This window comes from Manis javanica, chromosome 4 (genome assembly GCF_040802235.1).
Source record: "Manis javanica isolate MJ-LG chromosome 4, MJ_LKY, whole genome shotgun sequence".
NCBI classification, from domain to species: domain Eukaryota; kingdom Metazoa; phylum Chordata; class Mammalia; order Pholidota; family Manidae; genus Manis; species Manis javanica.
The window spans coordinates 108,997,089-109,013,754 of NC_133159.1; the positions used below are offsets into that span (position 1 = coordinate 108,997,089).

The 16,666-nt window shown below is 44.6% G+C and overlaps 1 protein-coding gene across 5 annotated transcripts in view; it reads right to left on the reverse strand.

Moving 5' to 3' along the window:
- PI4KB (phosphatidylinositol 4-kinase beta) overlaps positions 1-16,629 on the reverse strand; it is a 30,064-nt gene extending 13,435 nt beyond the window's left edge. For 2 of the 5 annotated variants that reach the window (XM_017674939.3, XM_073234625.1), the window contains exons 1-2: positions 14,466-14,574; positions 3,653-4,586 (exon numbers count right to left, since the gene is read on the reverse strand). In XM_017674939.3, the coding sequence (XP_017530428.1) occupies positions 3,653-4,586; positions 14,466-14,470 (939 nt within the window). In that variant the 5' untranslated portion in view covers positions 14,471-14,574. Of the gene's footprint in view, positions 1-3,652; positions 4,587-5,050; positions 5,219-14,465; positions 14,575-16,489 lie in introns of those variants that run through there. The other 3 variants (XM_073234626.1, XM_017674937.3, XM_073234627.1) reach the window with 3 other exon arrangements.
- Positions 16,630-16,666: the final 37 nt, after the last annotated feature.

Consider the following 16,666-nt stretch of genomic DNA (forward strand, 5'->3'; position numbering starts at 1 on the left):
CTGGGTTCTGCCCCCCATGGCCTCCCAGGGCAGGAAGAAAGGGCACCAGTGTGTACAAACCTCTAGGAAGGGAGGGGCCTGGACTTAAAGAGACAAAGTCCTGGGAGCATCTAGGGCAGAAGAGCAGTAGTTGCTGCTCTTATACATGCAATCAGCATGTCAAGTATCTACTTAATTCAATGTCGTGGTGTAAGTTCTATTCTAGCTGGAGGTATTACACTCAGGTCCTTCCCTGAAGAATCTGGGGAGAGGGACACTTTGAGGAAGCCAAGCCAAATACTATCCCAAGGCTCTTCTGCACTGGGTAGAAATGGGAGGGACATTGAAGTAGTGAGGGTGCCAGTGTCCATTATGACCTAGTATAGTTCAAGGCCCACACATGAGCTGGTTGGGGAAGGAACAGCAAGCAGGATATCAGCTCCAGGAGCAATGCTCCAGCTGATTCTTCCACAGACAGGTCCTCTCTGCCTCATTTACAGTCTTGGGGGAAGGGAAGGTATACTATGACCTGCTCGTCTCTCCTCCTCTGTAGGCTTGAGTCACTCATACTGACTCAGCTCCAAGGGGAAAAGTTGAGGCCATGAAGCTGACATGACACCCTATCAGGCTTGAAAGACTACTGGGGCTTCTAGTGGGACATGCCACAGATTTCTCTGTACAAAGGCTGAAGTTCTGAGAAGACAAAGCTGATTTACTACAAGTATCATTCTGTGGACGGTACCTAAATCACTCGTTGCTCTCTGTGCCCCCAACCTATGCCAAAGTATTTATTTACCATTTGATTACAAATGGGAAGGAAAACTACATGAGCAGAATTCCTTGACCAGGCTGATAACAGTTGCTTTGAAGGGGTGGGCTTTGGGGTGGAAATGGTGGGAGATGGGAGCAATCAGTGCTACGGCCCTTTGATTGTAAGGGAGAGTGTAAAGGATGCCTCATTAAAAGAAAATAGAACCTTCTGTGAGAGCTGGGCAGAGAACTCTGCAGGGAGACCCAGGCAGAAAGAGGCCTTTGAGCCTCTTCTCTGAGGCCTCACTTCACCCTCCAAAGTTTCTCAACTGGTGGTAGGAATGGAGGATTAAACTCAAAACCTACAGGAAAAGAAAGAGATGGGGAGCAGTGTGTCAGGTCCCACCTAGAAAGTCTCTGCTCAGACCTTAGATAATAATGGGCTTTGTTTTAGTAAGTGGGAAGCTTTTCTTGTTATATGCAGGAAAAGAGAGACACAAACACCACCAAAAAACTGTTGGAACTAATAAATTCAGTCAAGTTTCAGGATACAAAAACCAAGAGTGACAAACTAAAGTGTCCCAGAAAATGGGGTCTCCATATCACCTTTTAAGTCACCCTTCATCCTCCACTGCCCCTAACACAGGGCTTTGCACAGTGCAGTAACTATTTGCTGAGTGAATGAGTGCTGCATGACAAGGGAGTAGGGGGAGCAAAAGAGGAAAAAAAGTGATTCCCTTGGTATCTGGGGGACAAAGGCCTTAAGAAATGTATCCTCAAAATGCCAGAGGGGTTTGGAGAGACCTCTGGGCTGAAAGCTCCGATGCCTGGCCTCCTAGTGAATTTATATTTATTCTTTCTTACTCTTGTTCTCACATTTTCTGAGGAGGCGCAGCAGATTCACCATGTCTTAACTCTGCCAGCATCAGCTAACCTAGGAGTGCCTGGGGACATGGTATCTCCTTCCTTTCCTGAATCCAGTGACTCAAGGTAAAGGAGCCAGCTTGGGAAGAATGACAGCTAGAGAAGCCACCCTAGAGGATTTTAAGTACTCACAGAAATGCCTGCATCCCATAACCCTTCCTGGGCAGGGATTAGATGTAAGGAAGAGGGACCAAGGACCAGCACAGAGTAAGAAAAGTCCTGAGGCTTCATCTCTTCTGGTGCTAAGAAGAGGACTACAAAATGAATACAAGAGAAAAGCCAAGCCTGATAACAAGCACCAAGGGATTCACTTCCAGCTGCTCATACTCATGCTACAGGCTTGACCACAAGAAAAGGAACTCCTAAAGCCTTTGTGACCTCAGTCTCACCAGATTTGGATGATTCTTCTTGCTCTGCAACAACCTCCCTTCAATGACCCTTGGCTGCTAAGCTCAACCAGAAACAAAAATGGCCCATTCTGGCTCTGAGAACAGCTGGGCTCTGCCTGTACACAGATGTGCAAACCTAGATTGCTAAGACCAAGGCCATTCTTCCACAAATGGACTCCAACAGCTGAGGACTTGGGAAAGTAGATGCTGAGAAATAACCAAGACAGCTCAGCTGAATGATTAGGGGTGCCAGCTATGATCTGAGGGCTGGTCTGACATTTACCAGCTGAGAGACCTCGGGTAACTCATCTAACCTCTCTAAGCCTGTTTCCTCAATGGCAAAATCATCTTTTGGTTGTTGTATCTTAGGGTTGTTGTGAAGATTAAATGTGAAATACTTGATATGATGCTTGGTGCATAATAAATGCTCAATAAATGTTAGTTCTTTTAGCTTCACTATTATTAAATTACCATGAAAAAATACTGAACCTCCAGAGAGAGCAGGCTCTGTAGTCTCCCTCCCTCCTGACTTTTCCCTTCTCTGGTCACCCTGACCTCTCTCTAGTTGAAAGAAAGTCCCATTGTATAAAAAATGTGGGTGGCTTATGTGCCCTGCAGAGGCAGATGCCAGCACCATAGCTACATGCATTTTCCAACAAGTGCAAATTCCTTGTTCTTTTCTCCCTTCTTTCCTAGGCTGGGCTGGTGGCCAGGAGCTGGGCTGGTGGTGAGAGGTGGGACTGGGGCACTACTGGCTGGCCAAAACAGCAGGCCACTGACCTTTGGTTGTCCACTGGGTAACTTCCCCTGCTATCTGTCCAGATGTGGGACGGACAGTGGGTATAACCTACTGATCCCCTTCCTGCTCTGCATCCTGAATTGGATACCTTCAACTGCTATTGTAGTTTTCCCTTCTTTCTAGCCTTCAGGTCCTTGACTAGACACTGGGTATGCTCCAGATTTACTCTGAACTGAATTTGCTTACTTCTTTCCTTTGTGCTTCTCCCACGTGATATGGAAAAGAGACCAGCAAGAACATCTCTTCCCCCAAGGAAAGGCAGGCAGGCAGAACATTCTGCAGATGCCTCAGTGATAGGGGATGAACCCTAACCCTTATGTCAACAAAAAGCAGGGTCTTCAGGGTGTGAAGGAGAGGGATTATGAGGAGGGGCCAGGAGAATGAAGCTGAATGAAGCTATTTAACATCTCAGCTCTGCCAGCACACACAAAATTCACATACACATTCACCCTTCTCCTTTTCAAAGGCTGCTGCTTTGAGAGGTTCTTGAAGATACCCCTTGTCTCAGGCCAAGGCAGGGAGGGTCTTTGCCATGGTTCTCAGTAAAGAACCACTTGGGCCAGAGTCAGGAGTACTGGCCTAGTTACTGTATTGGCTACATGACCGAAGCAAGTCCCTTCATCTCTTTGGGTTCTTCCTTTAGAAAATGAGGCTGTTGGAATACATGAATACTCAGGACTTGTTCCATTCTGACGTTCCATGTTTTTATCAGTGAAATGAAAACAGAGGGGAGGAGAGAAAAGGACAGAGTATGTCAGATATCCTGTCTCCATGGCCCCTTGCCCCTTTGTCCCTCCCAGGAATTTTTTACCTCATCCTCATTCTCCACTTTAGGATTGCTGGCTGTTCGTTTCAGGTTGCTGCTGAGACTTATGCTGGCTGTTGCATCTGACTTAGAGCGCTGGTGAGTCCTTTTAGAGGGAGACAGCCCTGTGTCAGGGGCTGGGCTCAAGGAGGGCAGCTCCCTCTTTCGGTGAGCTGGCTTCAGCTCGTCTGAGAGGATCAGCTTCCGCAGCTTGGTTCCACGGGAGTGTCGTTGAGTGGAAATGTGCATGTCTGAAGAGTAGGCTCCTAGCAACAGGGCACACTGGAGGGAAAAGTTAATGCTCTGGCGGCAACGGTGGACTATGTAGGGCTTGATGGCATCACCCACGTCCTCATCCATGTGAATGTACATGTTAAGCAACTGAGGCAGATAGAAGTCCACATCCTCATTGCGAAAGCAGAATAGCCGGTTGCCAATGTAGGCTTGCACTCCAGGCTCCTTGGAGTTGTACAGGTATGAGATGGCCATGGAGATGTCAAAGAGTTTGGACTCAAACAGCCTCAGCAGCCACGACTGTTTGGCTGAGTTATTCTGCCGCCGCCTTGCTCCCCGGGCTGTGCCCGAGGCCACAGTGGCTCCCATTTCATCTTCCTCCTCCCTTATCTGGGCAGGAGGATCGTCCAGGCAACGGATCTCACTGTCCAGACCATCCCCATTGACCAACTCCAGCGGGGTGCCTCTGCTAGAGATGGCCACACCTCCATGCAAAAGCTTGACTTTCTCCAATACCTCCTGGCAGGCCTTCTGGGCCACCTCAGGGTCAATCACTGAGAGTTCCCCGACCCCCTCCGTGATGACACTTAGCAAGGAGCCCCCATTATTCCCTGGTGGGCCAGGAGTGGGCTCAGAAGTTGGCTTCAGGAGGGCAGGCTCCACTACCATGTCTCCCATGGCCACAGCCACACTTGGAGCTTTCAAGCTACAAGAGGAAGGAGGGAGAAAGAACAGAAAGGGAGACATACAAACACTGGTTAGCAGCGCCACTCTCAGGTCTTCCCTTTGCCACAGAACCTTCCCAGGGACCTCCTCCATACTGTCTTCCCGGACTTCTTAAAAATCATATGAAAAGTCATCTCCTCCCAGGAAGCTTTCTCTGACTACCTCCACTTCTGATCACTACATTACTCTTCATTCCTTCTGCAATGGTTACTCAGCTTAGCCTCTGTTCCTAACTTGTATTTGCAAAATGTTGCTTTGTATGTGTTATGTTTATATAGGTATACTTTTCCCATGCCCACCTTTAAATGTTTGCCAATAACATTTTCCTTTTCCTCTTTAAACTGTATTTCCTTACACATATAATACTCTATACACAAGTCCTAAGCATTTCAATTTTATTTAATACTAAAAACTTGATGTATTTTTCTAGTTACAGATACTTACCTTCCCTTTTAGTCTCAAAGCTCCCAAGGAATAAGGGCCAGCAAATAAATCCAGGCTTCATTTAGAAGAAAACAGCTCTAAAACAACTATGATAAACCCTGCTGAAGTACGACACTTTGCTTGTCTGACTTCTTAACATCATTCCCTCTTCCTCCAGTGCTGTGGCAGCTGAAGTATGGAAGTGGAAAAGACTCTTGAATTTGGAGTCAAATAGGCTGGGATTCAAAATCCTGGCTTTGCCATTATGAGATGTATAAACTTATGCAAAGCACATATCTTCTGAGTTAAATTTTCTTCAACTGCAAAATGGGAAAATACCTACTTCTCACTGTTGCTGAGTGGAATAACTAACTTCATGTACAAGCACCCAGAACAATCCTGGCACACAGTAGTACTCAATAATGCTAGTTGAATCTCAATCACCTAAAAAGGTTAGCAAACTGTATACAAGTGTGTGTGCACACACATATACTGTTTATAAGGTAAGTGAATCACAGTTACATTCATTGTGTGACAGAGCCCTCTCCTATCCCTAACACTACTTTTTCCATTATCATACACACACTCCAAGAACTGGAGTGACTGTGAGAAGGCAAAAAGAAATCAAGCCACAACTCATGGGTCTAGAATGTCCAAAGAACAGGGAGGAACAGGGATCACATTGCCAAGAATCCCTCTCTGGAGAGACTCTTGAAAGGAAATTCAGTGATGGAATACTGCTGACAAAAGCCACTGCCCTTCTAAAATGATTCTTCAGAGCCTCTGCAAATCCAGACCAGCAGGATCAGTGCAGAACGGAAGAAATTTCAAAGCAAGGACTGGGAGAGGCACACTGTTAATGTCAGATCAACCCAGTTCCAGCCCTTGTCAGCAATGGGTTCAGAGGCCTCTTTATAAAATCGTAAATAGAGTGAGTCGAAGACACTCAAGAGTGTAGCAAGAGAAAAGCAGAGTCTATTGTAGAGCTGGAATGCAGGTAATTTCAAACTATTAATGATATCACCTTTGACAGTAGGGAAACTGGGTACATATACTTTAGGTATGTATAAGAGGCTGGAGATACAGATTCTCTAATCACTCTGGGAAGCTCTGTTTCCCACCACCACCTGTTTCCAGTGCCTCTTCTTGCACCTCTAAAATGTTAAGAGTCAAGGTAACTTTGATCTGCTCAATATTTCGTAGTCTAGTTCCCTGCCTCCAAGCAGTCAAAACTAAAGTCTTGCAGGAAGACAGATGGGGAACTCTTCTGTTCTTGGAGATCACCAAAAAAGACTACTTCAGTTTATCTTTCTCCCAACTCTGTCAAGCAAGAAGTTCATCTCTCAATTTAAGTTCACTGATGCAGCTTGAGCTTAGTATCAGTAAAAAGGTAGAAACTCTTTCACTGTGCTCTCTCCCGAATCTAGGCAGTGCCCTGAGCAGTATAAACAGCATGGCTGCATGAGTATGTCTGTCTCTACTTGCAACTATGGGTTGCACAGGAATAATAAAAAGAAAGTTTTTATTCATTCTCTGACACCTTTGGAGGGCACTTTGCACCACAGTGTCATTCTAATTTAGCTGAGACCACTACCTTTTAGGTCTGCTTAAATATTCACATGGATAGATGGTCAGGAGGGAGGAGCCAAGATGGTGGCGTGAGTAGGGCAGCGGAAATCTCCTCCCAAAATCATATGTATTTTTGAAAATACAACTATTCCTGAAAGAGAGGCCAGAAGATACAGCACAACAGTCAGGCTACATCTACATCTCCGAGAACTCAGCACCTCACGGAGGGGGTAAGATACAAGCTGTGGCCCGGCGGGACCCGAGTGCTCCCCCCACCCCAGCTCCCTGGCGGGAGGAAAGGAGTCGGAGCGGGAAGGGAGAGGGAGCACAGGACTGCTAAATAACCAGCCCTAGTCATCCGCACCGGTAGCGCAGACACACAGTGCATGGTGTGCTGGATATTAAGGAAACGGAACAGTAAAACCTGCGAGTGGGTCCCTGCAGCCAGCGCCCTTGGGACAAAAGAAAAGCAACTGCTTTTTGAAAGTCTTAAAGAGACAGAGGCTTCACAGCTGGATGGAACTATCCCAGTGCACTCAGCCTAGCAGCTGGGAATCCCAGGGAATTTCAGGCGCTGCAGCCACCTGGGAAGCAACACAGCTCTGAACCTCCTCATGGCAATAAACAGCCTCCCCTCCGTTCCCCCTCCCAAACGGCCCCACCACAGCAGGGAGCAGCATGAGAGCAGCCGTGCCCGCAGTGGCCAGCCAGAGCCTCCTTCGCAGTCGCCCGGGCCAGACTCAGACGCCCCGCCAGTGTGCAGCAGCAGCCCAGCATAGACAGAGGAAGCTGGGACAGGGCAGGAAGGGTCGCCGTTCTCACAGGAGAGCACACCCAGTGCGCCTGCCTCTCCCCGTGGGGCTCTGGGCTGTCCCGACAGCTGCCCCACCTGCGGCGGCTCAGAAAATAAAACTGGAAGCTGCTCCCCGTGTGTGGGTAACTGGCACAGGCAGCGAAGAAGGGCAAGGTGCAGGAAGGGATGTTGCTCTCCCAGCTGACACATGCACCAACTGCCTACAATTACCTCTATTGCCATAAAAAGGCAGAAGAATTTGATCCAGTCAAGAATTACCCAGAAACCACCGAGAGGGAGCCTGAGGAGATAGATTTAACCAATCTTTCTGAAAAAGAATTCAAAATGAAAGTCATAACCATGTTGATGGACCTGCAGAGAAATATGCAAGAGCTAAAGGATCAAGTTAGGAGGGAGAATACAGAAATAAAAGAATCTCTGGAAGGACTTAAGAGCAGATTGGATGAGGTGCAAGAGGCCGTTAATGGAATAGAGATCAGAGGACAGGAACACAGAGAAGCTGACGCAGAGAGAGTTAAAAGGATCTTCAGGAATGAAAGAATATTAAGAGAATGTGTGACCAAGCCAAACGGAACAATATTCACATTATAGGGGTACCAGAAGAAGAAGAGAGAGAAAAAGGGATAGAAAGAGTCTTTGAAGAAATAATTCCTGAAAACTTCCCCAAACTGGGGGAGGAAATAGTCACTCAGACCACGGAAGCACACAGATCTCCCAACACAGAGTATTAAAGGCAGCCAGAGAGAGAAAAAAGGTCACCTACAAAGGAAAACCCATCAGGCTATCATCAGACTTCTCAACAGAAACCTTACAGGCCAGAAGAGAATGACATGATATAGTTAATGCAATGAAACAGAAGGGCCTTGAACCAAGAATACTGTATCCAGCACGATTATCATTAAAATATGAAGGAAGGATTAAACAATTCCCAGACAAGCAAAAGTTGAGGGAATCTGCCTCCCACAAACAACCTCTACAGGATATTTTAAAGGGACTGCTCTAGATGGAGGCACTCCTAAGGCTAAATAGATGTCTCCAGAGAAAATAAAATCACAGCAAAGAAAGCAGACCAACCAAATACTAACTAAAGGCAAAAAATAAAATCAACTACTCGCAAAAGCAGTCAAAGGAAACACAAAAGCATATAAAGAATGGAGGAGGAGGAATAAGAAGGGAGAGAAATAAAGAATCATCAGACTGTGTTCATAATAGCTTAATAAGCGAGTTAAGTTAGACACTTAGATATTAAAGAAGCTACCCTTGAACCTTTGGTAACCACGAATCTAAAGCCTGCAATGGCATTCAGTACATATCTTTCAATAATCACCCTAAATGTAAATGGACTGAATGCACCAATCAAAAGACACAGAGTAATAGAATGGATAAAAAAAGCAAGACCCATCTATATGCTGCTTACAAGAGACCCACATCAAACCCAGACATACACAGACTAAAAGTTAAGGGATGGAAAAAGATATTTCATGCAAACGATAGGGAGAAAAAAGCAGGTGTTGCAGTACTTGTATCAGACAAAATAGACTTCAAAACAAAGAAAGTAACAAGAGATAAAGAAGGACATTACATAATGATAAAGGGGGCAGTCCAACAAGAGGATATAACCATTATAAATATCTATGCACCCAACACAGGGGCACCAACATATGTGAAACAAATACTAACAGAAGTAAAGGAGGAAACAGAATGCAATGCATTCATTTTAGGAGACTTCAACAAACCACTTACTCCAAAGGACAGATCCAACAGACAGAAAATAAGGACACAGAGGCACTGAACAACACACCTAACAGACATCTACAGAACTCTACCACCCAAAAGCAGCGGGAAACACATTCTTCTCAAGTGCACATGGAACATTTTCCAGAATAGACCACATACTAGCCCACAAAAAGAGCCTCAGTAAATTCCAAAAGACTGAAATTTTACCAACCAACTTCTCAGACCACAAAGGTATAAAACTAGAAATAAATTGTACAAAGAAACAAAAAGGCTCACAAACACGTGGAGGTTTAACAACATGCTCCTAAATAATCAATGGATCAATGACCAAAATAATATAGAGACCAAGCAATATATGGAGACAAATGACAACAACAGCACAAAGCCCCAACTTCTGTGGGACACAGCAAAGGCAGTTCAAAGAGGAAAGTATATAGCAATCAGGCATATTTAAAGAAGGAAGAACAATCCCAAATGAACAGTCTAAAGTCACAGTTACTGAAATTGGAAAAAGAAGAACAAATGAGGCCCAAAGTCAGCAGAAGGAGGGACATAATAAAGATGAGAGAAGAAATAAATAAAATTGAGAAGAATAAAACAATAGAAAAAATCAATGAAACCAAGAGTGGGTTCTTTGAGAAAATAAACAAAATAGATAAGCCCCTAGCCAGACTTATTAAGAGAAAAAGAGAATCTACACACATCAACAAAATCAGAAACGAGAACTGAAAAATCATGACGGACCCCACAGAAATACAAAGAATCAGAGAATAGTATGAGAATCTATATGCTAACAAGCTGGAAAACCTAGAAGAAATGGACAACTTCCTAGGAAAATACAACCTTCCAAGACTGACCAAGGAAGAAACAGAAAATCTAAACAAACCAGTTACCAGCAACGAAATTGAATCGGTAATCAAAAAACTACCCAAGAGCAAGACTCCTGGGCCAGATGGATTTACTGTGGAATTTCATCAGACATACAGACAAGACTAATACCCATTCTCCTTAAAGTTTTCCAAAAAATAGAAGAGGAGGGAATACTTCCAAACTCATTCTATGAAGCCAGCATCACTCTAATACCAAAACCAGGCAAAGACCCCACAAAAAAAGAAAAATTACAGACCAATATCCCTGACGAACATAGATGCAAAACTACTCAACAAAATATGAGCAAACCGAATTCAAAAATACATCAAAAGGATCATACACCATGACCAAGTGGGATTCATCTCAGGGATGCATGGATGGTACAACATTAGAAAATCCATCAACATCATCCACCACATCAACAAAAGGAAGGACAAAAACCAAATGATCATCTCCATAGACGCTGAAAAAGCATTCAACAAAATTCAACATCCATTCATGATAAAAACTCTGAAGAAAATAGGTATAGAGGGCAAGTACCTCAACATAATAAAGGCCATATATGACAAACCCACAGCCAACATCATACTTAACAGCCAGAAGCTGAAAGCTTTTCCTCTAACATCGGGAACAAGACAGGGATGCCCACTCTCCCCACTGTTATTCAACATAGTACTGGAGGTCCTAGCCATGGCAATCAGACAAAACAAAGAAATACAAAACATCCAGATTGATAAAGAAGTCAAACTGTCACTATTTGCAGATGACATGATATTGTACATAAAAAACCCTAAAGACTCCACTCCCAAACTACTAGAATATCTTAGAAAAAAACATAGGCAAAAATCTCTTGGACATAACCATGAGCAACCTCTTCATGAACATATCTTCCTGGGCAAGGGAAACAAAAGCAAAAATGAACAAGTGGGACTATGCCAAGCTGAAAAGCTTCTGTACAGCAAAGGACACCACCAATAGAACAAAAAGACATCCTACAGTATGGGAGGATATATTCATAAATGACAGATCCGATAAAGGGTTGCCATCCAAAAGATATAAAGAGCTCACGCACCTCAACAAACAAAAAGCAAATAATCCAATTAAAAAATGGGCAGAGGAGCTGAAGAGACAGTTCTCCAAAGAAGAAACTCAGATGGCCAAGAGATACATGAAAAGATGCTCCACATCACTAGTCATCAGAGAAATGCAAATTAAAACCACAATGAGATATCACCTCACACTAGTAAGGACTGTCACCATCCGAAAGACAAACAACAACAAATGTTGGCGAGGTTGTGGAGAAAGGGGAACTCCTACACTGCTGGTGGGAATGTAAACTAGTTCAACCATTGTGGAAAGCAGTATGGAGGTTCCTCAAAAAGCTCAAAATAGAAATACCATTTGACCCAGGAATTCCACTTCTAGGGATTTACCTTAAGAATGCAGCAGCCCAGTTTGAAAAAGACATATGTACCCCTACGTTTATTGCAGCACTATTTACAATAGCCATGAAATGGAAGCAACCTAAGTGTCCATCAATAGATGAATGGATAAAGAAGATGTGGTACATATACATAATGGAATTTTATTCAGCCATAAGAAGAAAACAAATCCTACCATTTGCAACAACATGGATGGAGTTGGGTATTATGTTCAGTGAAATAAGCCAGGTGGAGAAATACGAGTACCAAATGATTTCACTCGTCTGTGGAGTATAAGAACAAAGAAAAAACTGAAGGAATAAAACAGGAGCAGACTCACAGAACCCAAGAATGGACTAACAGTTACCAAAGGGAAAGGGACTGGGAAGGATGGGTGGGAAGGGAGGGATAAGGGGTGGGGGAAAGAAAGGGGGCATTATGATTGGCATGTAGAATGTTGACAGGGGGCATAGGGAGGGCTGCATAGCACAGAGAAGACAAATAGTGATTCTACAGCATCTTACTATGCTGATGGACAGTGATTGTAATGGGGTTTGTGGTGGGGGACTTGGTGATGGGGGGAGTCTAGTAAACATAATGTTCTTCATGTAACTGTAGATTAATGATACCAAAAAAAAAAATTCACATGACAGCTTCAATTGTTTCATAAAACCAACTTATTTTTTTTCCTCAATGTCTCTATGCTTGGCCCATCTTTTTCTTTCCCTCTTTTCCAGAGATTCCTAATTCACTAAAAGCTCCTAAAAATCCACCATTCAAAACTTCCAAGGAAATGGCGTTCCAACATTCCCCCATATACAGCATCTCAGATCTCACTAGGAAATGCAGATGCCTGCCTCAACTGATCACAACTGGGATTATGACTGGCACCAGGAAGGGAGGTAAGGATACTATTATTTCTTTTATACCAGGGCACAGCTAGGAATTCCACAGTAGAGTATTCAGGGGGCTTACCCACTGAACAGAGTCCCCATTTGGCAGCCTTTCCTCCCTGCGAAATAAGACATTGTCAAGAGGTGCAGGAAAACCAGACTCCTCTCTTATATAGGCAGCTCTGCCACTAGAAACTACCAAACTGGAGCTGGGCCTCCCTTGGCCTCTCTGAGCCTCTGAGACTGCCTACAGCTGAAGCAAGCCATTGGGGGAAGGAGGTGTTGAAAGGAATTTAGGCTGTCTTGGCAATTTAGACAAGAAACAGGAATGGGATTCTCTAAAACCTAAATCCAGAAATGCTCCTAAACATCAATTAATTTTCAGATGCAAAGAAAATACTACTTTGATAAGTAAACCATTCTAATAAAGTGAAAGGCCTAGAAAGTAAGAGAGAAAAGGAAGGAGCAGATCCTATATTCATCACTCTTCCTGTTTTAAGTCAGAGAACAAGAGAAGTGAGAGAAGAAAAGCCAAACTTTTAATATCAAATGACTCCTCTGGCCCTCAAGGACCTTCAAATAACTGAAGCTCCACATTTCACACTGGAGCCTAAACTGGACTTCCAGTTACACTGGAAGGGAACCAGAGGCCTTCTCTGCTCCAGCCTAGCAGCTGGCTTCCAGGAAGAGACAGCGGAATGGGGGAGTGCTGCCGATTGAGTGGGCTCCACAGCTTATGTCTGGGCAATGTAGGGAATTCTCCTCTGAGCATCAGGGGGTTGTTCAGGGCAAGGCAGAGCACAGCAGCAGCTGTAGAGGACAGAGAGGGTATACATGTATGTGTTCTGTGTGACTGAGCATTTAAATAAATGTCTGCAAGAGAACTTTGGAGGGAAGGGATGCTATCACTTGACCTGGCTTCCCATTTATCATCTTCAAAGATTCTAGGCAAACAATCTTTCACTGGCCTTCACTGAAGGACTTACTGGATTAGACTTGGCTAGGACAAGATGGCAAAGAGGCACAAATCAATCCCCTTGACCAATTAATCACCATTCCCTTCTCTGAATCCTTTTCCATGGGGTAGATAAATATGGACTAGTTCAGACTGATCATGTTTTTATATGTTCCTGTATTTCTGTAGAATGAATGGCCTTTAACAGATATCTGATTTAGTGCCTCCAAGCAGACAGGGGAGCTCAATTTTCTTCCTCCTTTTAAAAGACCCCTTTCAGATGGATCTTGTGAAGTGGAAAAAAGGATAGTGTATCTTTATTCTACAAGGTAGGTAGTTAAGAGAGACTGTTTAAAAGTTAATGGAAAAGAAAGGGAGGTTCAAATATGTTATTTAAAGTTCCACAGGCTTCCAGTGGAAATAAAAATGATATAAACAAGAGGTGTAAATCTTCTAAAAGCTAAATCCTCTTTTGTAACAGTAAGTCAATAAATAGAGGCACAAGAATTTTATCTAAAGCTATTGTGATAACCTTCAGAAATAAACACTGAGGTAATTAAGAGGCTAACTCTGTAGGAGTTGAGTAAGGATGAATGGAAAGGGACTTGATTTTCATCATAAATCCTTAAGTACCATTGGATTTGTTATCAAGTGCACATATGACTCTAATAATAATTTTAAAAAAGATGCTGCTTTTCAAGAGACTCCCCATCATGGCAGGCTGCCTGTTCTGCTGTTGAGAAGTTCTTCCTCATGTCTTAAGATCTAACTCAGTGGCTGAGGTGGAGATTGAGAACTACTTTTTCTTCTAGAAGAACCCCAGGGCTAAGCAGTCAAGCAGGTTCAAGGCCTAGCAAGAAACAGATAAATACTTACCCAAAACTGGGGCAGGGAATGGGGGAGCATCAGGGGAGAGGGCATTTCTCAAGCTACTAGAGAAAAGGGTAGGGAGGACAGTGGTCTCAGGGTAGTTAAGTCAATATTGAATCAGGCTGAGAATTCTTGGTGCAAACCCATGGGGCTGGTATAAGCAGATTCCAGCCAGACAGCCCAAGCCAGCTGTGGGAGCCCCTGGTGAAACTGACAGATGGCAGAGAAAGCAACCTGTTTGCTCACCTCTCCCTGAACTATTCCTCCCTGCTGCATGCCCCAAATGTGCTTGAACTGGGTCGCTCACCTCATGTCAATTACTGAGAGGTTCCTCCCAAACTTCTTCCCCAAATCAAAGGATCTCAATTTGCTGCTTTGGATGGTGTTCAGCAAACATGTTCTTATGCAGTGTGGACCCAGCTGAGAAGAAAGCAGAGAAACTAGGAGAAATGATTTCTCTTTAGATTTGCTTCCAAGGAGTGAAGCTGCTCCTAAAAAGGGGGATTATGAGGAGATTGCACTCTGGCTAGCAAACAAGGAAGGAGAAGAGGGAGAAGTGGGATAAAATTGCATGATTACTTTTGAACAGGCCTAGAGTAAGAAGATGAATGAAACTTCACAAGCATTCTTCATTAACACGGGCTAAAAGAAAGACATGGTGTAAAAGACAGCAACTAGTTTCCCAACTCCAAGTTCTCTTTTCCAGCCAGCTTCCTCAAAGGGCTTTCCTACAAACAAATTTTCCACCTATAGAATCTGGGAGTTAGGGATCAAGTACAAGAGGAACAGCACAGGTGGTCAGGAACTTAATGCAGTGGGGAAAAAAGCAAGGCAAAGAAACAGGTCTGGAGCTTGTCTTTCAAACTGACTTACTCCCATGGTTGTAGACTAGAAAGACCCAGCAGAGAGACCAAGATGAAGGAAAATTCTCAGGACAACTAAATCACTATTAAAAAATACTTTTGTCTGAGGAACCCAGAATGTTTTGTAAACAAGTTAACCCAAGTTTAATTCCCCCCACCCTCAACCCACATCCTGCTATTAGCCTATTACTACACTAATGCCTATAGAGTGGGCCATTTTCCCAAAAAGGTCACCCTAGAGGTCAAGTAAGGAAGTTACAGGCTGAACCCAGAAGTCATGATTCTGAATGTACAAGCTTTTTCCTTTTCCCAGTTAACTCTCCACCACCACCCCAGGCCTATGCTGTTATGGAATCAACCAAAACTGTTCTAGTAAACAGTAAGCTGACTCCTCTTATATCTGGAGAAGGGTGGAAAACACTTTTCTTTAAGACAAGCCTAAAATTAAATAATCCGAAGCAAAATTTCTCACAACCTATTTCAGTTTCCATGCAAGCCTATTCTTCCCTGATAGTGGGTGATCATGTGTAGTCAACAAAGTGTAATCTGATAGGGATTTCTTACTTGCTCCATCTTTCAGAAACACCCTTCTGTCCAGAAAAACCTGAGGCTCCCCCTCCTCCTAACACTCTTAGTTCAGCTGATCATGAAATAGTGGCATGTATAGATAGTGTGACAGAGAACACATAAAAAGACCACAGGGAAAACAACCAAGTATCACAAGGATCAGCAAAATCCTTGAAACTTGGAGTAGGCGTCAAAGTTGGAAATCCTGAAGAGGGAGGGGCACTGTCATTTTTTTCTATAGAAACAAACCTAACCTAGAGGTTGGGGGAGGGACGGGAAGCTAAAGAGAAGTTACAGGGATCATAAGGGACTCCAGCGAAGAAGGATATGGATTACTTGGGGAATGATGATTCCTTAAGGAGCGGGGAATAGGCAATTCTTGGAAGCCAGGAATGGGTGGGTGGCGGTGAGATAATGGAATCAACATCAGAGGAAAAAAGGGCCACGCTCAGGATAATGGGAACCCAGCACAGAGACAACGGAGGAAAGGGGCAAGACAGGAAAAGGGATAAAGACGGAGACTATGGGAAAGGTTTGGGACAGGAACTCAGACGACGAGGAAGGACAGACAAGACTGGGCATTATAAAAGGCGTCCTGATGTGGAGAGGTTCAAGACTTAGACAATAATTCGGGACGGAGGCCACAGGGATAAGAGGGAGGTAGGGGGGAGTCCCCAGGGCAGAGGGAGGAGCTAAACAGAAGAGGAAGCCAAAAAACAGAGGAGGACCCTAGGGTTGAGAGGAAAGGGTGAAGGGACCCGTGGTGCAGCTGCCACCGGGAGGGCAGTTTTGTAGTGGACACCAGCTGTGGTGATGGGGCGAGGCTGTGCGGGACAGGCTGGGAGAAGGACGCTCCCACATACATAGGGCTTGGGAACCTCACGGCGTAGGAGTCGCTTACCTCCGGGGGGCCCCCACGGACGGGGTGCGGGCGGTCGGGGTCGGGCTACCGACACCGCCGCCTCAGCAGCAGCGGCTGCTCCCTAAATCCATTGGCCTCCTGCGCTTCCCTGACAGCGGCCGCGGCGGAGGCACCAGGCCCCGGCGAAGGGGCTGCCCTCGGCGCCGCCTGAGGGGG